Raw genomic sequence first — 26,576 nt, 5'->3', positions numbered from 1 at the left:
TTTATTTTCTTTCTATAATACGATATTATAAAGTCCAAGATATTAGTTTAGTTATCGGCGGGGGTCATAATGCTACCGTCTTCATCATCGGGGCTGGTGCAGATGGAAGGATGTGGGGCGGAGGCGAGAGATACCCAGAAAATGCAGGTAATAGATGCTCTTCCGTTACATGTATTTTAGACTTTTTTCAACGATTACAGAAGTAACATAGACATAACGAGGTCAAGGCGAGACGTTTTTATTTTACCCTGCATATATTTGTGCCGGCCGGTTTTGGTGTAGGTAGGCTATGCTGCGAGAAATCAAAGGGCCGACCCCTCCCAAAATCTCGCTATTCTTGCCATTGATAGGAAAGCCCAGTGTCGGCGAAATTTAGGCGGCTAAAATAATGATTGGATCTCAGTTGACAAACCTGATTAGAGGTTTGGTTATCTGGTGCGTCATCTTAGATTGTATATGTCATTTTGTCACTTTTTTTGTATTTATTTCAGCACTACCTCATTTGTTTTTTTCTAGAAATGCAATAATCTATGCACTATAAATTAATTACATCAGGCCTTGACTAAAGGGTCCCACCAAGTAGGCCTAGGCCTATTTCATAAACCTTAGCATATTTTTTAATATCTATAAAGAAAATTATATTTCAAGCAAGATGACACGGTGGGCCTGTTTAAAACAGTGGTGCGACGAATGTTTGTGGTTTTTTGTATCTTTGGCAGAGAGCAGGTAGAACGTGGGTGAAAGTGGGACACGTGCTTTAACAATAGGCTAGTCAAGGCAATTTCAGATCAGAACGTCCCTGGCATTACACGGATGTTAGGGAAGAGCTTCCTGTAGCTGTTGTTATAGAATAATTGGTAAGAAAATCTAGGTCTATCCTGCCCTAACGGATAATGACCCAATATAGGCCACATACTACCTATTGAATGTACTCTGAATTGCAGAAGGACCATTGTTTTCCATGTACGCTATTACCAATATAATAAACCATGTAGAAGCAGCTCCCTTGTCTGTCCAACAAACTGAAACAATAGGGAGATAGTCCTACAGCAGATCATAGGAGACTGAAACAATAGGGAGATAGTCCTACAGCAGGTCATAGGAGACTGAAACTATAGGGAGATAGTCCTACAGCAGATCATAGGAGACTGAAACAATAGGGAGATAGTCCTACAGCAGAACATAGGAGACTGAAATTATAGGGAGATAGTCCTATAGCAGAACATAGGAGACTGAACCAATAGGGAGATAGTCCTATAGCAGAACATAGGAGACTGAACCAATAGGGAGATAGTCCTATAGCAGATCATAGGAGACTGAAACAATAGGGAGATAGTCCTACAGCAGGTCATAGGAGACTGAAACTATAGGGAGATAGTCCTATAGCAGAACATATGAGACTGAAACAATAGGGAGATAGTCCTACAGCAGGTCATAGGAGACTGAAACAATAGGGAGATAGTCCTACAGCAGGTCATAGGAGACTGAAACAATAGGGAGATAGTCCTACAGCAGGTCATAGGAGACTGAAACAATAGGGAGATAGTCCTATAGCAGAACATAGGAGACTGAAACAATAGGGAGATAGTCCTACAGCAGATCATAGGAGACTGAAACAATAGGGAGATAGTCCTACAGCAGATCATAGGAGACTGAAACAATAGGGAGATAGTCCTACAGCAGGTCATAGGAGACTGAAACAATAGGGAGATAGTCCTGCAGCAGATCATAGGAGACTGAAACAATAGGGAGACTGAAACTATAGGGAGATAGTCCTATAGCAGAACATAGGAGACTGAAATTATAGGGAGATAGTCCTATAGCAGAACATAGGAGACTGAAACAATAGGGAGATAGTCCTATAGCAGAATATAGGAGACTGAAACAATAGGGAGATAGTCCTACAGCAGATCATAGGAGACTGAAACAATAGGGAGATAGTCCTACAGCAGATCATAAGAGACTGAAACTATAGGGAGATAGTCCTACAGCAGAACATAGGAGACTGAAACAATAGGGAGATAGTCCTACAGCAGGTCATAGGAGACTGAAACAATAGGGAGATAGTCCTACAACAGTCCATAGGAGACTGAAACAATAGGGAGATAGTCCTACAGCAGGTCATAGGAGACTGAAACAATAGGGAGATAGTCCTGCAGCAGATCATAGGAGACTGAAACAATAGGGAGACTGAAACTATAGGGAGATAGTCCTACAGCAGAACATAGGAGACTGAAATTATAGGGAGATAGTCCTATAGCAGAACATAGGAGACTGAAATTATAGGGAGATAGTCCTATAGCAGAACATAGGAGACTGAAACAATAGGGAGATAGTCCTATAGCAGAACATAGGAGACTGAAACAATAGGGAGATAGTCCTACAGCAGAACATAGGAGACTGAAACAATAGGGAGATAGTCCTACAGCAGGTCATAGGAGACTGAAACTATAGGGAGATAGTCCTATAGCAGATCATAGGAGACTGAAACAATAGGGAGACTGAAACTATAGGGAGATAGTCCTACAGCAGAACATAGGAGACTGAAATTATAGGGAGATAGTCCTACAGCAGAACATAGGAGACTGAAACAATAGGGAGATAGTCCTGCAGCAGATCATAGGAGACTGAAACAATAGGGAGATAGTCCTGCAGCAGATCATAGGAGACTGAAACAATAGGGAGATAGTCCTATAGCAGATCATAGGAGACTGAAACAATAGGGAGATAGTCCTGCAGCAGATCATAGGAGACTGAAACAATAGGGAGATAGTCCTGCAGCAGATCATAGGAGACTGAAACAATAGGGAGATAGTCCTATAGCAGATCATAGGAGTCCCGTGTGTCTTAGTTGGTGGAGCACAGCACTTGCAACGCCAGAGTTGTGGGTTCAATTCCCATGGGGGACCATTATGAGAATGTATCCACTCAATACCGTCTAGTTGCTCTATATAACAGTGTATGCTAAATGAGTAACATCTGTGTTGGAACAGTGTGTTGACAGAAGGAAAGTGTCTCAGTGTCCTATCCTTCATACCCTACAACAATGAAGGACCATGGATTACTGTAATCAATTAACTACACTTAAATGGATTGTGCTTGGAGGTTTATTTGTGACCTGCATATGATCGTATTGTAGAATGTGAACCCATTCGTTCCTGTTTCCTCAGTGCATGAAACTGACTGAAGAGAGAGATGAAGCAGAGAGCCAGCTGAAACACATCAAGAGAGGTGAGTCCCAGACACTGACACACACACATTTTTATCAAATAACATTTTATTAGTGACATGCACTGAATACAACAACCTTACAGTGAAATGCTTACTTACTAACCAACAATGCAGTTTAAAAAAAATACAGATAAGAAATAAAAGTAACAAGTAATTAAAGAGCAGCAGTAAAATAACAATAGCGAGACTATATACAGGGGGGTACCGGTACAGAGCCAATGTGCACGGGCACCGGTTAGTTGAAGTAATATGTACATGTAGGTAGAGTTATTAAAGTGAATATGCATAGATGATAACAACAGAGAGTAGCAGCGGTGTAAAAGAGGGAGTGGGGGTGGGGGACTGTTACACACATTACCCTTCCTCACACCCCTCCGATGATGTCCGCCTCTCCAAACCGGCTCCTGAATGGGTGTGTGTAAGAAGGTATCTCAGTTTCCATGACGACTCAGACCTTTGGCCAACCATAGTCATGGATTTGTGTTTTGGCGACCCTGCCCAGTTCTTCCTAGCAACATGTAATGAAATACCACAGTAGCTCCATTAACAATTGATTTGGTAAGGAACAGGGTTACAGGGTTGAGTTCTGGAGCGTTGACAGACCGTCTGATTTCATTATGCGAGGTAAGAAAGATAATAATCATTCAAAGTTCACAGCTACAGTATACTGTAGGTTTAAAGTGTAGCGTTAGTATGACAGGGTTGTTGGGCTACTTTCTCACAGCTTTCAGCTAGCTGTCTTTGGCAATGTTGTATTTATTATAGGTCACGTCATCAGCATTTTGTTCAGATGGTTGGTTGGATCGTTACAAGTCAAGTTCCTGAAATGCTTCTGCTTGACTCTTGTAGGATAGGTAATTCATGTAAGAAGTTGTTTACCTTTTGATGTGCTGCATTAAATCATTTTTGTAGTTCTTACATAACCCAATAAAGTTAGATGTGTGTCTCTCTCCTCAACCAAGCTGGAACCAATTCCGCTGACCAGTTTCAGCTTCCCAGACAGGTACAGACAGACTTTAAACAGAGAGGTAACCTATTTTGTTTGCTGGCCTTTAGACCTAAACAATAGATCATCAAAGACAGGTTGCCCTGAGTTATGACTGTACACATCTAGACACCATATGAGCCTTCAGCCAGGGCCAAAAGAACAGTAGTGTCTAAAACGTGTTATTACCAGGTCTTATTATAATCATCAGGGGACTGTGTCTCTCCTCTGTCCCCTGCTGTGTTCGGCATTCATTCATCTCTGATGAGAACCACAAGTCACCACGCCAACACCTCATGTTATTTCACTGCATTATTCAGTAGAGAAAGAGAGGGACTCTGCTCCTGTGTTCCAGTCTGGCATCTATTCTATTGTGTTCTTTCACTCAGAGTGATACAGTATATTTTATAGGTACATTATACTCAAGTCAATATGGGGAAATAAGCTTTTAAAATATAATTTCAAGTTGACATGCACTTAAAACAAGAGATATTAGTAACTACAATTTATCATACAATTACCATTGGCTATATAATCTCTGAAGATTAAGATTATGTTCTATAGTCCTGTAATTATAGGCTATAGCTATTTGCTTTGCTAGGACCAAAAGTTGTCTGATTACATTCAAACAACAATAATACTTACAAGACCTCATCGCTGACAAACAAGCAGACTCAGGCCTGCTGCGTTGATACTGTACTTTTCTGACGCAGCGAGCCAGCATGACGCTGCAAATGTCCTTGCTGATTGGCCTAGCTTAGCTCCTCTCCCTCCTGACAGCGGTAAGTGCTTGGTGTCTGTAGGGGAAACAGAAAGCAGGCTCATATTTCCCCTACAGTACAATGTCTAGGATAAGATTCTGTTCCCTCTGTAGAGAAGCTCTTGAGTAAGTCACTGTCTGTGTCCCAAATAGCATTTTATTCCCAGGGTCCTGATCAAAAGTAGGGCACTATATAGGGAATAGGGCCCTATCTAAAGCAGTTGCTCTAAGTGGGGAATAGGGTGCCCTTTGGGACACGATGACTTGCTCAGCGCTCCTCTACAGAGTATATGACACCATGTTAAAGGCAGGTTTTTGGAGTCAACATTCAGCTCGTGGAGCATTGAGCATAGAGGAGCTATTGACCTAGAATCTCTACAACAAGACAGACATGCAGCCCCTCCAGCTCTGCTCTTCCTCTAGTCTCATGTGGAGATCCACTATCCAGGGAGACAGACACGCAGCCCCTCCAGCTCTGCTCTTCCTCTAGTCTCATGTGGAGATCCACTATCCAGGGAGACAGAGAGGAGTAGTTTAACCGTGGGACAGCTATAGAGATCAGCCTGTCGTCATGTGTGTGTGCTGCAGAACTTTCCTACTGCTCCTAAGCGTGATAACAAGCAGAATCTTCGATCCCCTTTCGCAGAATTCTCACTGACTCATTCATGCTCAGTGTCAGACATCAGGGTTAGGATCGACCTACTGCTTTGTAAACACGGTCTAATCAAGCTGGGGATAATATGCAGAGGCATGTGTGTTCAGAACGCATTAAAGCAAATTAATGAATAAGCATGAACATTTTGAATATTGCGTTAAGATTTTGTGTTTTTGCAACGGAACAATATAGTACATGAATAAACACAGTGGTTGCTTCGGCAGAACACAGAGGACAGGGGGAGTTTAGCAGACTAGGTAGGCTGTTGTACCCCTAGTTGGATTGATGTCACAGTGAAACAGATTAAACCAGATTCTCCCTTGAGGGGTCAGTTTGGAGGCTAGACGTACTGTAGTAGTATAGACACTGAAAACTAAGTAGCATTTCAATAGTTAACAAATGATGGACTTCTGGGTGTGCCAATATGCAATGTGTATGTGCATATGGGAGAATGATTGCACCTCTTTTCCTAACAACAGCACCCCCCCAAAAAAAATCTAAGAGCATTTTAAGCACTGTAGCCTATGTTTTGAAACAAAAATAACCACTGGCACAAATGCAGGATAAGCTTAGATTTTCAATGGAACCACATGGACCTTAGTTAATCTGATTTAGAGTATTTAGTAGCCAGAGGAAATACTAATGATTTACAATGGAAAAAAAGCCTGAGCCTTCATGGTCTCCAATGCAACACGATCTGGCTACATTAGCATGTCACATGGACCCCGCTACAGTTCTGTCTGTCGACAGAGGGAAACTGAATAGCTCAAGGGGAAATAGAGGGAAACTGAATAGCTCCATAGGGAGAAGGGGAAGTAGAGGGAAACTGAATAGCTCAATGGGGAGAAGGGGAAGTAGAGGGAAACTGAATAGCTCGATAGGGAGAAGGGGAAATAGAGGGAAACTGAATAGCTCCATAGGGAGAAGGGGAAGTAGAGGGAAACTGAATAGCTCAATGGGGAGAAGGGGAAGTAGAGGGAAACTGAATAGCTCGATAGGGAGAAGGGGAAATAGAGGGAAACTGAATAGCTCCATAGGGAGAAGGGGAAGTAGAGGGAAACTGAATAGCTCAGTAGGGAGAAGGGGAAATCGAGGGAAACTGAATAGTTCAGTAGGGAGAAGGGGAAGTAGAGGGAAACTGAATAGCTCAGTAGGGAGAAGGGGAAACAGGGAAACTGAATAGCTCAATAGGGAGAAGGGGAAATAGAGGGAAACTGAATAGCTCAATAGGGAGAAGGGGAAATCGAGGGAAACTGAATAGCTCAGTAGGGAGAAGGGGAAGTAGAGGGAAACTGAATAGCTCAGTAGGGAGAAGGGGAAATCGAGGGAAACTGAATAGCTCAGTAGGGAGAAGGGGAAATAGAGGGAAACTGAATAGCTCAGTAGGGAGAAGGGGAAATAGAGGGAAACTGAATAGCTCAGTAGGGAGAAGGGGAAGTAGAGGGAAACTGAATAGCTCAGTAGGGAGAAGGGGAAGTAGAGGGAAACTGAATAGCTCAGTAGGGAGAAGGGGAAATAGAGGGAAACTGAATAGCTCAGTAGGGAGAAGGGGAAATCGAGGGAAACTGAATAGCTCAATAGGGAGAAGGGGAAGTAGAGGGAAACTGAATAGCTCAGTAGGGAGAAGGGGAAATAGAGGGAAACTGAATAGCTCCATATGGAGAAGGGGAAGTAGAGGGAAACTGAATAGCTCAGTAGGGAGAAGGGGAAGTAGAGGGAAACTGAATAGCTCAGTAGGGAGAAGGGGAAATAGAGGGAAACTGAATAGCTCCATAGGGAGAAGGGGAAACAGAGTAACACAATAGACATGTTGCCTCTCATTCAGTCAGTCATTTATTCAGTCAGTCATTCATTCTTTAAAAAATGAGTCAAATCGTACCATAAAACCATAAAACTAACTGTAATGTAATGTTTTTTGTATTCCAGTTTCCCAAATGGTGATCGAGGAGGTGAGCGTTCTGCAGACGCAGCTGGAGATAGAAAAATCCTGCAGAGAAAATGCTGAGGCCCTTGCCACCAAGGTAAGAGACTGATACTGCTTGACTTAGTAGTTGAGGCCCTTGCCACCAAGGTAAGAGACTGACACTGCTTGACTTAGTAGTTGAGGCCCTTGTCACCAAGGTAAGAGACTGATACTGCTTGACTTAGTAGTTGAGGCCCTTGCCCCCAAGGTAAGAGACTGACACTGCTTGACTTAGTAGTTGAGGCCCTTGCCCACAAGGTAAGAGACTGATACTGCTTGACTTAGTAGTTGAGGCCCTTGCCCCCAAGGTAAGAGACTGACACTGCTTGACTTAGTAGTTGAGGCCCTTGCCCCCAAGGTAAGAGACTGACACTGCTTGACTTAGTAGTTGAGGCCCTTGCCACCAAGGTAAGAGACTGACACTGCTTGACTTAGTAGTTGAGGCCCTTGCCCCCAAGGTAAGAGACTGACACTGCTTGACTTAGTAGTTGAGGCCCTTGCCCCCAAGGTAAGAGACTGACACTGCTTGACTTAGTAGTTGAGGCCCTTGCCCCCAAGGTAAGAGACTGACACTCCTTGACTTAGTAGTTGAGGCCCTTGCCCCCAAGGTAAGAGACTGACACTGCTTGACTTAGTAGTTGAGGCCCTTGCCACCAAGGCAAGAGACTGATACTGCTTGACTTAGTAGTTGAGGCCCTTGCCACCAAGGTAAGAGACTGATACTGCTTGACTTAGTAGTTGAGGCCCTTGCCCCCAAGGTAAGAGACTGATACTGCTTGACTTAGTAGTTGAGGCCCTTGCCCACAAGGTAAGAGACTGACACTGCTTGACTTAGTAGTTGAGGCCCTTGCCACCAAGGTAAGAGACTGACACTGCTTGACTTAGTAGTTGAGGCCCTTGCCCCCAAGGTAAGAGACTGACACTGCTTGACTTAGTAGTTGAGGCCCTTGCCATCAAGGTAAGAGACTGACACTGCTTGACTTAGTAATTGAGGCCCTTGCCACCAAGGTAAGAGACTGACACTGCTTGACTTAGTAGTTGAGGCCCTTGCCATCAAGGTAAGAGACTGACACTGCTTGACTTAGTAGTTGAGGCCCTTGCCCCCAAGGTAAGAGACTGACACTGCTTGACTTAGTAGTTGAGGCCCTTGCCACCAAGGTAAGAGACTGACACTGCTTGACTTAGTAGTTGAGGCCCTTGCCCCCAAGGTAAGAGACTGACACTGCTTGACTTAGTAGTTGAGGCCCTTGCCACCAAGGTAAGAGACTGATACTGCTTGACTTAGTAGTTGAGGCCCTTGCCCACAAGGTAAGAGACTGATACTGCTTGACTTAGTAGTTGAGGCCCTTGCCCCCAAGGTAAGAGACTGATACTGCTTGACTTAGTAGTTGAGGCCCTTGCCACCAAGGTAAGAGACTGATACTGCTTGACTTAGTAGTTGAGGCCCTTGCCACCAAGGTAAGAGACTGACACTGCTTGACTTAGTAATTGAGGCCCTTGCCACCAAGGTAAGAGACTGACACTGCTTGACTTAGTAGTTTAGGCCCTTGCCACCAAGGTAAGAGACTGACACTACTTGACTTAGTAGTTGAGGCCCTTGCCCCCAAGGTAAGAGACTGACACTGCTTGACTTAGTAGTTAAGTAGTGGTATATCATTACTCCCTGGGCCCTGCCAAGAGGTGGTGATTCAAAAAGACAAGCATTTTACATGTTTGTATGTATAATGTTTATTTCCATAAGCCTTTGATGTGTAGGCTACAGTAGATACATATCTTACAATATTACAGTCAACATGCCAAATGTATGTGTGCCAGTGTATGTTTCTGTGTGCTATTGGCCTCTGTTATCAGCTTTACATAATTTGTCTTTATCATATATAATCCAGTGTGTGTTGTTTGTCCCCCAGTTGAACAGTGAGAACAGGAAGCTGAAGTATCTGAGCCTGTCGTCTCGACCCTGTCTGGATGAGATGCTACCTAGTATCACAGACTGCATGCCTCTGGAAGAGGAGACGGACACACAGGACACCAGCCCTGACCCGTACAGCCAGTACCAACAGCAGGGTAAAGGTACCTACCAGACCAGTTCACAGACAGTACCGGGTAGCTACCAGACCCGTACTCAGACAGTACCAGGTAGCTACCAGACCAGTACACAGACAGTACCGGGTACCTACCAGACCAGTACACAGACAGTACCGGGTAGCTACCAGACCAGTACACAGACAGTACCGGGTAGCTACCAGACCAGTACACAGACAGTACCGGGTAGCTACCAGACCAGTACACAGACAGTACCGGGTACCTACCAGACCCGTACACAGACAGACACACAGGACACCAGCCCTGACCCGTACAGCCAATACCAACAGCAGGTCGACACTATATCAGACCCTTTGTCTAGATTTGTCTTGACGGGGTAATGGACTGACTGCAATGAAATGATGTTGTGCCTGTACAGCATATTAGGTTTCATCTTTCTGTTGTTTTTTCTAATGGTATTTCCAGTAGCAAGATAAACCATGTTAAAATGTTATATTAACAGAGCTCTATGTCAGAATATTAGTAGTGAAGAGATGTCATCACGCCGTGTCACCCAGGAACCCTTTCCTTCCCCTCCAGAGCTGCAGGAGACAGTGAGCAGTCTGCTGCAAGAGAAGAAGTGGCTTGCCGGTCAGCTTCAAGAGCAGCAGAGACAGATTGAAGAGCTAACAGCCCTGGTGAGTATCCACTACCAGGCCTGGTAATCAATACCTCACAGGAGGACTGTCTCAGACAGGCACAGAACGTGTCTGCTTGGGGTGGGATTCTGAGGGCTGCTGAGAGGACTTGTATGTGAGATTGAATGAAGAATATCTGTCTAGATTTTTCATAGTTTTGATATGTACACTGATCAAAAATCTAAATTAGTTACAGTTCATATAAGGAAATCAGTCAATTGATATACATTAATTGGGCCTTAATGTATGGATTTCACATGACTGGGAATACAGATATGCATCTGTTGGTCACAGACACCTTAAAAAAGAAGTAGATGCGTGGATCAGAAAACCAGTCAGTATCTGGTGTGACCACCATTTGCCTCATGCAGCGCAACACATCTGCTTCACTTAGAGTCGATCAGGATGTTGATTGTGGCCTGTGGAATGTTGTCCCACTCCTCTTCAATGGCTGTACAAAGTTGCTGGATATTGTCGGGAACTGGAACACGCTGTCGTACACGTCGATCCAGAGCATCCCAAACATGCTCAATGGGTGACATGTTTGGTGAGTAAAATGCAAACCCACAGTTTCATCAGCTGTCCGGGTGGCTCGTGTCAGACCATCCCGCAGGTGACGAAGCCGGATGTGGAGGTCCTGGACTGATTTGGTTACACGTGGTCTGCGGTTGTGAGGCCGGTTGGATGTACTGCCAAATTCCCTAAAATGACATTGGAGGCGGCTTATGGTAGAGAAATTAACATTGAATTATCTGGCAACAGCTCTGGTGGACATTCTTGTAGTCAGCATGCCAATTGCACGCTCCCTCAGAACTTGAGACATCTGTGGTATTGTTGTGTGACAAAACAGCACATTTTAGTGGCCTTTTATTGTCCACAGCACAAGGTGCACCTGTGTAATGATCATGCTGTAATCCATTTCTTGAGGTGAGGTGGATGGATTATCTTGGAAAAGGAGAAAAATGATCACTAACAGGGATGTAAACAAATTTGTGTACAAAATTTGAGAGAAATAAGCTTTTTGTGCATATGAAACATATCTGGGATATTTCAGCTCATGAAACATGGGACCAACACTTTCCACATTGTGTTTATATTTTTCCATTCTAAATGTTTTTGTAGACTGAGAAGGAGCAAGCTGAAATGAAGGAGCTTCACAAAACCACGGAGCAGCAAAGCAAGACCATCAAGAGGTTCAATAGAGGTGAGTGACATGACAGTCTATCCACTACCCACTGTGTTCATATCAGTAGAGGTGAGTGACATGACAGTCTATCCACTACCCACTGTGTTCATATCAGTAGAGGTGAGTGACATGACAGTCTATCCACTACCCACTGTGTTCATATCAGTAGAGGTGAGTGACATGACAGTCTATCCACTACCCACTGTGTTCATATCAGTAGAGGTGAGTTACATGACAGTCTATCCACTACCCACTGTGTTCATATCAGTAGAGGTGAGTGACATGACAGTCTATCCACTACCCACTGTGTTCATATCAGTAGAGGTGAGTGACATGACAGTCTATCCACTACCCACTGTGTTCATATCAGTAGAGGTGAGTGACATGACAGTCTATCCACTACCCACTGTGTTCATATCAGTAGAGGTGAGTGACATAACAGTCTATCCACTACCCACTGTGTTCATATCAGTAGAGGTGAGTGACATGACAGTCTATCCACTACCCACTGTGTTCATATCAGTAGAGGTGAGTGACATGACAGTCTATCCACTACCCACTGTGTTCATATCAGTAGAGGTGAGTTACATGACAGTCTATCCACTACCCACTGTGTTCATATCAGTAGAGGTGAGTTACATGACAGTCTATCCACTACCCACTGTGTTCATATCAGTAGAGGTGAGTTACATGACAGTCTATCCACTACCCACTGTGTTCATATCAGTAGAGGTGAGTGACATGACAGTCTATCCACTACCCACTGTGTTCATATCAGTAGAGGTGAGTTACATGACAGTCTATCCACTACCCACTGTGTTCATATCAGTAGAGGTGAGTGACATGACAGTCTATCCACTACCCACTGTGTTCATATCAGTAGAGGTGAGTGACATGACAGTCTATCCACTACCCACTGTGTTCATATCAGTAGAGGTGAGTGACATGACAGTCTATCCACTACCCACTGTGTTCATATCAGTAGAGGTGAGTTACATGACAGTCTATCCACTACCCACTGTGTTCATATCAGTAGAGGTGAGTGACATGACAGTCTATCCACTACCCACTGTGTTCATATCAGTAGAGGTGAGTGACATGACAGTCTATCCACTACCCACTGTGTTCATATCAGTAGAGGTGAGTGACATGACAGTCTATCCACTACCCACTGTGTTCATATCAGTAGAGGTGAGTTACATGACAGTCTATCCACTACCCACTGTGTTCATATCAGTAGAGGTGAGTGACATGACAGTCTATCCACTACCCACTGTGTTCATATCAGTAGAGGTGAGTGACATGACAGTCTATCCACTACCCACTGTGTTCATATCAGTAGAGGTGAGTTACATGACAGTCTATCCATTACCCACTGTGTTCATATCAGTAGAGGTGAGTGACATGACAGTCTATCCACTACCCACTGTGTTCATATCAGTAGAGGTGAGTGACATGACAGTCTATCCACTACCCACTGTGTTCATATCAGTAGAAGTGAGTTACATGACAGTCTATCCATTACCCACTGTGTTCATATCAGTAGAGGTGAGTGACATGACAGTCTATCCATTACCCACTGTGTTCATATCAGTAGAGGTGAGTGACATGACAGTCTATCCACTACCCACTGTGTTCATATCAGTAGAGGTGAGTTACATGACAGTCTATCCATTACCCACTGTGTTCATATCAGTAGAGGTGAGTGACATGACAGTCTATCCACTACCCACTGTGTTCATATCAGTAGAGGTGAGTTACATGACAGTCTATCCATTACCCACTGTGTTCATATCAGTAGAGGTGAGTGACATGACAGTCTATCCACTACCCACTGTGTTCATATCAGTAGAGGTGAGTGACATGACAGTCTATCCACTACCCACTGTGTTCATATCAGTAGAGGTGAGTGACATGACAGTCTATCCACTACCCACTGTGTTCATATCAGTAGAGGTGAGTGACATGACAGTCTATCCACTACCCACTGTGTTCATATCAGTAGAGGTGAGTTACATGACAGTCTATCCACTACCCACTGTGTTCATATCAGTAGAGGTGAGTGACATGACAGTCTATCCACTACCCACTGTGTTCATATCAGTAGAGGTGAGTGACATGACAGTCTATCCACTACCCACTGTGTTCATATCAGTAGAGGTGAGTGACATGACAGTCTATCCACTACCCACTGTGTTCATATCAGTAGAGGTGAGTGACATAACAGTCTATCCACTACCCACTGTGTTCATATCAGTAGAGGTGAGTGACATGACAGTCTATCCACTACCCACTGTGTTCATATCAGTAGAGGTGAGTGACATGACAGTCTATCCACTACCCACTGTGTTCATATCAGTAGAGGTGAGTTACATGACAGTCTATCCACTACCCACTGTGTTCATATCAGTAGAGGTGAGTTACATGACAGTCTATCCACTACCCACTGTGTTCATATCAGTAGAGGTGAGTTACATGACAGTCTATCCACTACCCACTGTGTTCATATCAGTAGAGGTGAGTGACATGACAGTCTATCCACTACCCACTGTGTTCATATCAGTAGAGGTGAGTTACATGACAGTCTATCCACTACCCACTGTGTTCATATCAGTAGAGGTGAGTGACATGACAGTCTATCCACTACCCACTGTGTTCATATCAGTAGAGGTGAGTGACATGACAGTCTATCCACTACCCACTGTGTTCATATCAGTAGAGGTGAGTGACATGACAGTCTATCCACTACCCACTGTGTTCATATCAGTAGAGGTGAGTTACATGACAGTCTATCCACTACCCACTGTGTTCATATCAGTAGAGGTGAGTGACATGACAGTCTATCCACTACCCACTGTGTTCATATCAGTAGAGGTGAGTGACATGACAGTCTATCCACTACCCACTGTGTTCATATCAGTAGAGGTGAGTGACATGACAGTCTATCCACTACCCACTGTGTTCATATCAGTAGAGGTGAGTTACATGACAGTCTATCCACTACCCACTGTGTTCATATCAGTAGAGGTGAGTGACATGACAGTCTATCCACTACCCACTGTGTTCATATCAGTAGAGGTGAGTGACATGACAGTCTATCCACTACCCACTGTGTTCATATCAGTAGAGGTGAGTTACATGACAGTCTATCCATTACCCACTGTGTTCATATCAGTAGAGGTGAGTGACATGACAGTCTATCCACTACCCACTGTGTTCATATCAGTAGAGGTGAGTGACATGACAGTCTATCCACTACCCACTGTGTTCATATCAGTAGAAGTGAGTTACATGACAGTCTATCCATTACCCACTGTGTTCATATCAGTAGAGGTGAGTGACATGACAGTCTATCCATTACCCACTGTGTTCATATCAGTAGAGGTGAGTGACATGACAGTCTATCCACTACCCACTGTGTTCATATCAGTAGAGGTGAGTTACATGACAGTCTATCCATTACCCACTGTGTTCATATCAGTAGAGGTGAGTGACATGACAGTCTATCCACTACCCACTGTGTTCATATCAGTAGAGGTGAGTTACATGACAGTCTATCCATTACCCACTGTGTTCATATCAGTAGAGGTGAGTGACATGACAGTCTATCCACTACCCACTGTGTTCATATCAGTAGAGGTGAGTGACATGACAGTCTATCCACTACCCACTGTGTTCATATCAGTAGAGGTGAGTGACATGACAGTCTATCCACTACCCACTGTGTTCATATCAGTAGAGGTGAGTGACATGACAGTCTATCCACTACCCACTGTGTTCATATCAGTAGAGGTGAGTTACATGACAGTCTATCCACTACCCACTGTGTTCATATCAGTAGAGGTGAGTTACATGACAGTCTATCCACTACCCACTGTGTTCATATCAGTAGAAGTGAGTTACATGACAGTCTATCCATTACCCACTGTGTTCATATCAGTAGAGGTGAGTGACATGACAGTCTATCCACTACCCACTGTGTTCATATGTTTCTGGGTGGCTACTGTTCATCATATGTAGTAGTGCAGAATGTATAGACCAGGGAACGTGGTTTAGTAGTTACCGGGACAGTTACATTTAATACCAGTAATACTGTATGTAGAGAGATACAATGTGTGCATTGATTTATATGCATCTGTGAGGCACTGCCACAAGAGCTGAACTAAACTCCTGTCAGCTGTCTATAAGGTAATATATGTGGGGGTGGATGTGCAGCTGGCTGTCTTCCTGAAAAGACCAGGCCCTCCCAACACACACACACACACACACACACACACACACACACACACACACACACACACACACACACACACACACACACACACACACACACACACACACACACACACACACACACACACACACACACACTCCCTGCTCACCATCCTTAATCAACTGTCGAGGGCATGCTACTGCTCCACGGTCTCCTCCTCAGAGACTTCATCCTGGTAGAGAGGGGGCTACACAGCAGATGGCCCTCTTCTTTCTGCCCTGCTGTTACTATATTACAGTGATCTGGAAACAGCTTCAGGCTTTCAATTAGACCATCCTCCCTGAGTGGCTATGTTTTATTGTTTTACTGTGGTTATGCTTTAATCCCTCGTTCTCTCTCTCTCTCCATCTCTCATCTCTCTCTCATCTCTCTCTCTCTTCAGTGTCTGTGATGGCTACTACAGAGTATGAGGAGATGAAGGAGCAGCTGGATTTGGAGCAGAGCCTGAGGATGAAGGCTGAGACGTATGCCCATGAGGTAGGCAGACAGACAGGCAGACAGACAGACAGACAGGCAGGCAGGCAGGCAGGCAGGCAGGCAGGCAGGCAGGCAGGCAGGCAGACAGACAGACAGACAGACAGACAGGCAGACAGGCAGGCAGACAGGCAGACAGGCAGGCAGGCAAGGGAAGACTCATATCAGACATGATGACTGGGATAATGACACTGTACTGTGCCATTATCTTAAATCACCATGTTAACAAATTACTTGTACAAATGTTTGTTGTCTTTGGCTACGTCTGCTAACATCTACAAATGTTTTATTACTTTACTTTTTTTTCTCCTAATGTTCAAATTACTCTTAAATAAACATAGACCGATATTCTCACTATAATTATTTATTCATAATAATTTTGTGTTGAGGAATGGTGCGTATATATTTTCCTGAAAGCATATTTACTGACCTCCAATAACAGAAACCCTCCAGATCTAGGGTTTCTAGCAGTCCTAGTACTAGTCTGGGGACTGAGGAGCAGCAGCAGTATTAGTCCTAGTCTGGGGACTGAGGAGCAGCAACAGTACTAGTCCTAGTCTGGGGACTGAGGAGCAGCAGCAGTATTAGTCCTAGTCTGGGGACTGAGGAGCAGCAACAGTGCTAGTCCTAGTCTGGGGACTGAGGAGCAGCAACAGTACTAGTCCTAGTCTGGGGACTGACAGCAGCAACAGTATTAGTCCTAGTCTGGGGACTGAGGAGCAGCAACAGTACTAGTCCTAGTCTGGGGACTGACAGCAGCAACAGTATTAGTACTAGTCTGGGGACTGAGGAGCAGCAACAGTGCTAGTCCTAGTCTGGGGACTGAGGAGCAGCAGCAGTATTAGTCCTAGTCTGGGGACTGAGGAGCAGCAACAGTATTAGTCCTAGTCTGGGGACTGAGGAGCAGCAGCAGTATTAGTCCTAGTCTGGGGACTGAGGAGCAGCAACAGTACTAGTCCTAGTCTGGGGACTGAGGAGCAGCAGCATTATTAGTCCTAGTCTGGGGACTGAGGAGCAGCAACAGTGCTAGTCCTAGTCTGGGGACTGAGGAGCAGCAGCAGTATTAGTCCTAGTCTGGGGACTGAGGAGCAGCAACAGTATTAGTCCTAGTCTGGGGACTGAGGAGCAGCAGCAGTATTAGTCCTAGTCTGGGGACTGAGGAGCAGCAACAGTATTAGTCCTAGTCTGGGGACTGAGGAGCAGCAGCAGTATTAGTCCTAGTCCGGGGACTGAGGAGCAGCAACAGTGCTAGTCCTAGTCTGGGGACTGAGGAGCAGCAGCAGTATTAGTCCTAGTCTGGGGACTGACAGCAGCAACAGTATTAGTCCTAGTCTGGGGACTGAGGAGCAGCAACAGTATTAGTCCTAGTCTGGGGACTGAGGAGCAGCAGCAGTATTAGTCCTAGTCTGGGGACTGAGGAGCAGCAACAGTACTAGTCTGGGGACTGAGGAGCAGCAGCAGTATTAGTCCTAGTCTGGGGACTGAGGAGCAGCAGCAGTACTAGTCGGGGGACTGAGGAGCAGCAGCAGTATTAGTCTGGGGACTGACAGCAGCAGCAGTATTAGTCCTAGTCTGGGGACTGAGGAGCAGCAGCAGTATTAGTCCTAGTCTGGGGACTGAGGAGCAGCAGCAGTACTAGTCTGGGGACTGAGGAGCAGCAGCAGTATTAGTCCTAGTCTGGGGACTGAGGAGCAGCAGCAGTATTAGTCCTAGTCTGGGGACTGAGGAGCAGCAGCAGTACTAGTCTGGGGACTGAGGAGCAGCAGCAGTACTAGTCTGGGGACTGAGGAGCAGCAGCAGTATTAGTACTAGTCTGGGGACTGAGGAGCAGCAGCAGTATTAGTCCTAGTCTGGGGACTGAGGAGCAGCAGCAGAACTAGTCTGGGGACTGACAGCAGCAGCACAGACTCAGCAATGCTTTGAAGGGCAGACATTTGCTTGGGGGAACCACAGCCACAGTAGTGGGGTGTACTGTTACGCTGCTTGGCCTGAGGCTGGAGAGGGAGAGGGGGTTCTCTGGAGAATGCTGGCTGTGGTTGTTGTTGACCATTTATATAAAAACAACGCATGCTTACTTCCTGCTTCATGCTACAGTCTAATGCTTCCATATCCTGCTTCATGCTACAGTCTAATGCTTCCATATCCTGCTTCATGCTACAGTCTAATGCTTCCATATCCTGCTTCATGCTACAGTCTAATGCTTCCATATCCTGCTTCATGCTATAGTCTAATGCTTCCATATCCTGCTTCATGCTACAGTCTAATGCTTCCATATCCTGCTTCATGCTACAGTCTAATGCTTCCATATCCTGCTTCATGCTACAGTCTAATGCTTCCATATCCTGCTTCATGCTATAGTCTAATGCTTCCATATCCTGCTTCATGCTACAGTCTAATGCTTCCATATCCTGCTTCATGCTACAGTCTAATGCTTCCATATCCTGCTTCATGCTACAGTCTAATGCTTCCATATCCTGCTTCATGCTACAGTCTAATGCTTCCATATCCTGCTTCATGCTACAGTCTAATGCTTCCATATCCTGCTTCATGCTACAGTCTAATGCTTCCATATCCTGCTTCATGCTACAGTCTAATGCTTCTTTATCCTGCTTCATGCTACAGTCTAATGCTTATATATCCTGCTTCATGCTACAGTCTAATGCTTTCATATCCTGCTTCATGCTACAGTCTAATGCTTCTTTATCCTGCTTCATGCTACAGTCTAATGCTTCCATATCCTGCTTCATGCTGCAGTCTAATGCTTCCATATCCTGCTTCATGCTACAGTCTAATGCTTCCATATCCTGCTTCATGCTACAGTCTAATGCTTCCATATCCTGCTTCATGCTACAGTCTAATGCTTCCATATCCTGCTTCATGCTACAGTCTAATGCTTCTTTATCCTGCTTCATGCTACAGTCTAATGCTTATATATTCTGCTTCATGCTACAGTCTAATGCTTTCATATCCTGCTTCATGCTACAGTCTAATGCTTCTTTATCCTGCTTCATGCTACAGTCTAATGCTTCTTTATCCTGCTTCATGCTATAGTCTAATGCTTCCATATCCTGCTTCATGCTACAGTCTAATGCTTCCATATCCTGCTTCATGCTACAGTCTAATGCTTCCATATCCTGCTTCATGCTACAGTCTAATGCTTCCATATCCTGCTTCATGCTACAGTCTAATGCTTCTATATCCTGCTTCATGCTACACTCTAATGCTTCCATATCCTGCTTCATGCTACAGTCTAATGCTTCTTTATCCTGCTTCATGCTACAGTCTAATGCTTTCATATCCTGCTTCATGCTACAGTCTAATGCTTTCATATCCTTCTTAATGCTACAGTCTAATGCTTTCATATCCTTCTTAATGCTACAGTCTAATGTGTCTATATCCTGCTTCATGCTACAGTCTAATGCTTCTTTATCCTGCTTCATGCTACAGTCTAATGATTCAATATCCTGCTTCATGCTACAGTCTAATGCTTCTATATCCTGCTTCATTCTACAGTCTAATGCTTCCATATCCAGAGAACCTGGGTCTGTTGTTTTTAAAACACCTGCTCATTCCCTCACTCCCTCCCCTTCTCCCTTCCTCACTCCCTCCTCTCCTCCCTTCCTCACTCTCTCCCCTCCTTCCTCTCCCCTCCTCCCTTCCTCACACCCTCCTCCCTTCCTCCCTCACTCCCTCCCTTCCTTACTCCCTCCCCTCCTCCCTTCCTCCTCCCCTCCTTCTCTCTCTTCCTCCAGATGTTGGTGAAGCAGAAAGAGGCTAACAGACAGAGTATGATCCTGCTACAGAACGCTGACCCCAGCCTGCAGCTGATCAAGGCTCTGGAGGACGTGGCTAATGTTACCAAGACTCTGGAGCAGGAGAGACTGCAGCATCACCAGAAGGTAGGTCTAGGTCATGGATGGATGGATGGTCTGACTACGTCACAGGACTACTACAGTTATAGGTAGCATCACCAGAAGGTAAGCCTCACAGTCCCAGTCTGACTCCTAGATAGACACAGTATATATCTCTATGGTCTGACTACCCTCACTGGTTTCCCATGCAGCAGTTGCTGTACTCCAGCTGTGGCCAAACCTGCAAAGTCATCACCTCTCAGATCTCCACCCCCAGTACCCACAACACATGACATGGGGCTATGATGGGTGTTTGTTTGAAGCTGTCCAGCCCACAGGATTCCTCCCTAATTAATCTGGCGGCGATCATAAGCTACCATCTTCCCCTCTGACAGTATATTATATTTTTCTACAGACAGAAAGCAGGCTACATTACAGACATCTGTCTGACAGATATAGATTCTGTAACTGATCTTTCTCAGCACCATGTAGACAAGCTGATCTTTATTACAGACAGAAACAGTCCCCGGCACTCACACTCAGACCATTCCGCAGGTGAAGAAGCCGGATATGGAAGTCCTGGGCTGGCGTGGTTACATGTGGTCTGTGGTTGCGGGGCCGGTTGGACGTACTTTCAAATTTTCTAAAACAACGTTGGAGGCGGCTTATAGTGTAGAAATGAACGTTAAATTCTCTGGCAACAGCTCTGGTGGGCATTCCTGCAGTCAGCATGCCAATTGAATGCTCTCTCAGAACTTGAGACATCTGTAATATTGTGTTGTGTTGTGTGACAAAACTGGACATTTTAAAGTGGCCTTTATTGTCCCCAGCACAAGGTGCACCTGTGTAATGATCATGCAGTTTAATCAGCTTCTTCATATGCCACACCTGTCAGGTGGATGGATTATATTGGCAAAGGAGAAATGCTCACTAACAGGGATGTAAACAAATTTGTGCACAATATTTGAGAGACAAGCTTTTTTTGTATTTGGATAATGTCTGGGATTTTTTATTTCAGCTCATGAAACATGGGACCAACACTTTACATGTTGCGTTTATATTTTTCTTCAGTGTAGTTTTAGCAAGGCAAAGAGCAGAATTGCTCATCTTGATCACATAATGAGTAGTTCTTTGGGTGCAAGGTGATTTGTAAATCAGTGATTCTGCGCAGTCCAACTGAAATATAGTCAATCTGGATCTCAAACACACTGGTTGTCTCCATTCATATCCATGTAGGTGAAGGCTCTGGAGGCTGAGCTACAGGAGTCCTCTCTGAAACAGCAGATAGCAGAGCTGCAGAGCCAGCTGGAACTGATGGAGGAGGAGAAGAGAGAGACAGAGGGACGTCTGCAGGAGGTAGAGAAGAAGAACCGTGACCTAGAGAAAAGAGGTGAGGAGGACACCTACAGGCTGTCAATCACATCACACTGTGGGTAACCACAGCTTTTATTCCTGTAGCGTTGTGAAAGAATACGTCTCCAGCAGTACCAGTGGAATCGATCGTTGTCCATCTTCTCCTGTTAAAAGACTGGTGACCCAGGCTTCATCTAACACATCTGTCTTTTATGTCTTTAGTGCAAGAGCTGCTGCAGGTCCAGAAGAGCACGGAGCCCTCACCAGGCCCTGAACCAGGGATCGCCCCACCCCCCGCCCCTGTTCCCCAGCCCCCTCCACCCCCACCACCACCCCCTCCCCCTCCTCCACCCCCTCCCCCATCGCGATGCAACCCCCTCAGGTAAGACAATAGGCTATTATTATGTTGTGTACAGGCTTGCGTGGAGGGATGAATGCTCCAACCACCAATCTGTCTAATCATACTGAGTTTAATTTACTCTTTTCATTCAATAGCTCACTGATTGCAATCATGAGGAAATCATCCAAGGGTTCAAAGGGGGGATCCCCGAAGTTGGAACAAGCTCCTGGTAGGTTTGAAATCACTGAGAATCAAATCTGCACCTGCCAGAATAATATAGAACATAGAGAATATGATTCAAATAGTCATCCATAATTGAGGAATTTCTTATTTTAAAATCACACATCTTTACAATATTGTCCATGTAACCCTCTGTCTCTCTCCTTGTCCTGCAGAAGGAGGTGCAGAAGGAGGTGCAGAAGGAGGTACAGATGTTAAAGTGAAGGCAGTCAATGAGATGATGGAGAGGATTAAACATGGAGTGGTTCTGAGGCCTGTCAAGGGAGGAGACACTAAGGTGAAGAGGTCAACAGTTCATGTTTTGTTTAAATAATTGTCTTGGAAAAGTGTGGAAATATAGACTCTACTTAATGTTCTCAAACTGTGGAAATATAGACTCTACCTAATGTTCTCATACTGTGGAAATATAGACTCTACTGAATGTTCTCATACTGTGGAAATATAGACTCTACTTAATGTTCTCATACTGTGGAAATATAGACTCCACTGAATGTTCTCAAACTGTGGAAATATAGACTCTACTGAATGTTCTCAAACTGTGGAAATATAGACTCTACTGAATGTTCTCATACTGTGGAAATATAGACTCTACCTAATGTTCTCAAACTGTGGAAATATAGACTCTACTTAATGTTCTCATACTGTGGAAATATAGACTCTACCTAATGTTCTCAAACTGTGGAAATATAGACTCTACTGAATGTTCTCATACTGTGGAAATATAGACTCTACTGAATGTTCTCATACTGTGGAAATATAGACTCTACCTAATGTTCTCAAACTGTGGAAATATAGACTCTACTGAATGTTCTCATACTGTGGAAATATAGACTCTACCTAATGTTCTCAAACTGTGGAAATATAGACTCTACCTAATGTTCTCAAACTGTGGAAATATAGACTCTACCAAATGTTCTCAAACTGTGGAAATATAGACTCTACCTAATGTTCTCATACTGTGGAAATATAGACTCTTAATGTTCTCAAACTGTGGAAATATAGACTCTTAATGTTCTCAAACTGTGGAAATATAGACTCTACCTAATGTTCTCATACTGTGGAAATATAGACTCTACTTAATGTTCTCAAACTGTGGAAATATAGACTCTACTTAATGTTCTCAAACTGTGGAAATATAGACTCTACTTAATGTTCTCATACTGTGGAAATATAGACTCTACTGAATGTTCTCATACTGTGGAAATATAGACTCTACCTAATGTTCTCATACTGTGGAAATATAGACTCTACTTAATGTTCTCAAACTGTGGAAATATAGACTCTACCTAATGTTCTCAAACTGTGGAAATATAGACTACTTAATGTTCTCAAACTGTGGAAATATAGGCTCTACTGAATGTTCTCATACTGTGGAAATATAGACTCTACTGAATGTTCTCATACTGTGGAAATATAGACTCTACTTAATGTTCTCATACTGTGGAAATATAGACGCTACTGAATGTTCTCATACTGTGGAAATATAGACTCTACTTAAATGTTCTCATACTGTGGAAATATAGACTACTGAATGTTCTCATACTGTGGAAATATAGACTCTACTGAATGTTCTCAAACTGTGGAAATATATACTCTACTGAATGTTCTCATACTGTGGAAATATAGACTCTACCTAATGTTCTCATACTGTGGAAATATAGACGCTACTGAATGTTCTCATACTGTGGAAATATAGACTCTACTTAAATGTTCTCATACTGTGGAAATATAGACTCTACTGAATGTTCTCATACTGTGGAAATATAGACTCTACTGAATGTTCTCAAACTGTGGAAATATAGACTCTACTGAATGTTCTCATACTGTGGAAATATAGACTCTACCTAATGTTCTCAAACTGTGGAAATATAGACTCTACTTAATGTTCTCATACTGTGGAAATATAGACTCTACTTAATGTTCTCATACTGTGGAAATATAGACTCTACTGAATGTTCTCATACTGTGGAAATATAGACTCTACTGAATGTTCTCATACTGTGGAAATATAGACTACCTAATGTTCTCATACTGTGGAAATATAGACTCTACTTAATGTTCTCAAACTGTGGAAATATAGACTCTTAATGTTCTCAAACTGTGGAAATATAGACTCTACTGAATGTTCTCAAACTGTGGAAATATAGACTCTACTGAATGTTCTCATACTGTGGAAATATAGACTCTACCTAATGTTCTCAAACTGTGGAAATATAGACTCTACTTAATGTTCTCATACTGTGGAAATATAGACTCTACCTAATGTTCTCAAACTGTGTAAATATAGACTCTACTGAATGTTCTCATACTGTGTAAATATAGACTCTACTGAATGTTCTCATACTGTGGAAATATAGACTCTACCTAATGTTCTCAAACTGTGGAAATATAGACTCTACTGAATGTTCTCATACTGTGGAAATATAGACTCTACCTAATGTTCTCATACTGTGGAAATATAGACTCTACTTAATGTTCTCAAACTGTGGAAATATAGACTCTTAATGTTCTCAAACTGTGGAAATATAGACTCTACCTAATGTTCTCATACTGTGGAAATATAGACTCTACTTAATGTTCTCAAACTGTGGAAATATAGACTCTACTTAATGTTCTCAAACTGTGGAAATATAGACTCTACTTAATGTTCTCATACTGTGGAAATATTGACTCTACTGAATGTTCTCATACTGTGGAAATATAGACTCTACCTAATGTTCTCATACTGTGGAAATATAGACTCTACTTAATGTTCTCAAACTGTGGAAATATAGACTCTACCTAATGTTCTCAAACTGTGGAAATATAGACTACCTAATGTTCTCACACTGTGGAAATATAGGCTCTACTGAATGTTCTCATACTGTGGAAATATAGACTCTACTTAATGTTCTCATACTGTGGAAATATAGACGCTACTGAATGTTCTCATACTGTGGAAATATAGACTACTGAATGTTCTCATACTGTGGAAATATAGACTCTACTGAATGTTCTCAAACTGTGGAAATATAGACTCTACCTAATGTTCTCATACTGTGGAAATATAGACCCTACCTAATGTTCTCAACCTTTGGAAATATAGACTCTACTTAATGTTCTCATACTGTGGAAATATAGACTCTACTTAATGTTCTCATACTGTGGAAATATAGACGCTACTGAATGTTCTCATACTGTGGAAATATAGACTCTACTTAAATGTTCTCATACTGTGGAAATATAGACTCTACTGAATGTTCTCATACTGTGGAAATATAGACTCTACTGAATGTTCTCATACTGTGGAAATATAGACTCTACCTAATGTTCTCAAACTGTGGAAATATAGACTCTACTTAATGTTCTCATACTGTGGAAATATAGACTCTACTGAATGTTCTCATACTGTGGAAATATAGACTCTACTGAATGTTCTCATACTGTGGAAATATAGACTACCTAATGTTCTCATACTGTGGAAATATAGACTCTACTTAATGTTCTCAAACTGTGGAAATATAGACTCTTAATGTTCTCAAACTGTGGAAATATAGACTCTTAATGTTCTCATACTGATTACTCCCTTATTTCTCCACCCATGTCATGTTTTCTAATCAACTGACTGTCTCTTCCCATGTCATGTTTTCTAATCAACTGACTGTCTCCCCAAAGAGAGTTGCCGTAAAAGTGAGTATGTTGACTTTTACATCAATTTTGTGAAAGGGAAGTCTCTCTGGATCCTAAAATTACAACAAAACGGCATGCTAACCCCCACACCACAGAGATAATCCACATCATATGGTACTAGAGTGAGATGGATTATAGCAGTTCTGTTATTAATCTCTTACTAAAACCAGTCTTCAGTTTGGCTTTTGGCATGGCCTATTTCTCTTTGTGTAACATTGTCCATGGATTACCTCACAGTGTAGACTGACAGAGACCCCATGGCTGCCGCTTTCATTTATATTATATTGATTGACAAAATCACCATGACAATTTGCAGGCTCCGAGGGGCTATGAGGAGAAAATCAATAAAAATGGCCTCCAGCTTTCAAATATAGACCAGCTATGTGATAAAAGCTAACACCAGCTGCCAGGACCGGTGTGTGTGTGAACACATAAGTAAAATGTGTGTTATGTCCTGTTTATTAACTTAGTTGCTGTATTAATACCATTCTCTCAACCCCTAGCAACCTCCAGTAATGGAAGAAAAGTTGCCACAGGAGAGTGCCATGGAAGAACTGAAAGGCATTCTGGTATGTTATTATTATTATTTTTTATTAGCCTTATTATAAGACATTTATAAAAGCTCATATATGCTTTTAATAAGTGACAAAAAAACTATATATCTCTTACCAACAGTAAAACATGTTGTCTGTGTTTCTGGACCCCCTCCAGGAGACAGTGAAGAAGAGTCCCAGTCGGGGGGCTCAGGAGTCGGTCCCGTCCCCCCCAGGGAAGAGCCCTGTCAGCAGCGAGCTGGAGGTCATCCTGAGGCGGAGACGTAAACAGGCCTGTGACTCTGGAGATGGAGGTAGCAACACCATTCGTCTGTTTGTTTAG

At 43.4% G+C, this 26,576-nt stretch overlaps 1 protein-coding gene across 1 annotated transcript; it reads left to right on the top strand.

Moving 5' to 3' along the window:
• The first annotated feature begins 69 nt into the window (after positions 1-69).
• LOC120062171 (shootin-1-like) lies at positions 70-26,576 on the top strand. Its single transcript, XM_039011977.1, has 14 exons — positions 70-147; positions 3,171-3,231; positions 7,558-7,652; positions 9,502-9,664; positions 10,217-10,314; positions 11,437-11,518; positions 16,156-16,250; positions 20,000-20,146; positions 21,335-21,488; positions 21,674-21,833; positions 21,947-22,020; positions 22,205-22,308; positions 26,204-26,269; positions 26,412-26,576. Exons 1-14 carry the CDS (start codon positions 70-72, stop codon positions 26,574-26,576), a joined length of 1,542 nt encoding a protein of 513 aa, XP_038867905.1.

This window comes from Salvelinus namaycush, chromosome 17 (genome assembly GCF_016432855.1).
Source record: "Salvelinus namaycush isolate Seneca chromosome 17, SaNama_1.0, whole genome shotgun sequence".
NCBI lineage: Eukaryota > Metazoa > Chordata > Actinopteri > Salmoniformes > Salmonidae > Salvelinus > Salvelinus namaycush.
Note: the sequence above shows the minus strand (reverse complement) of the source record. Positions and strands in the feature narration are given on the sequence as shown.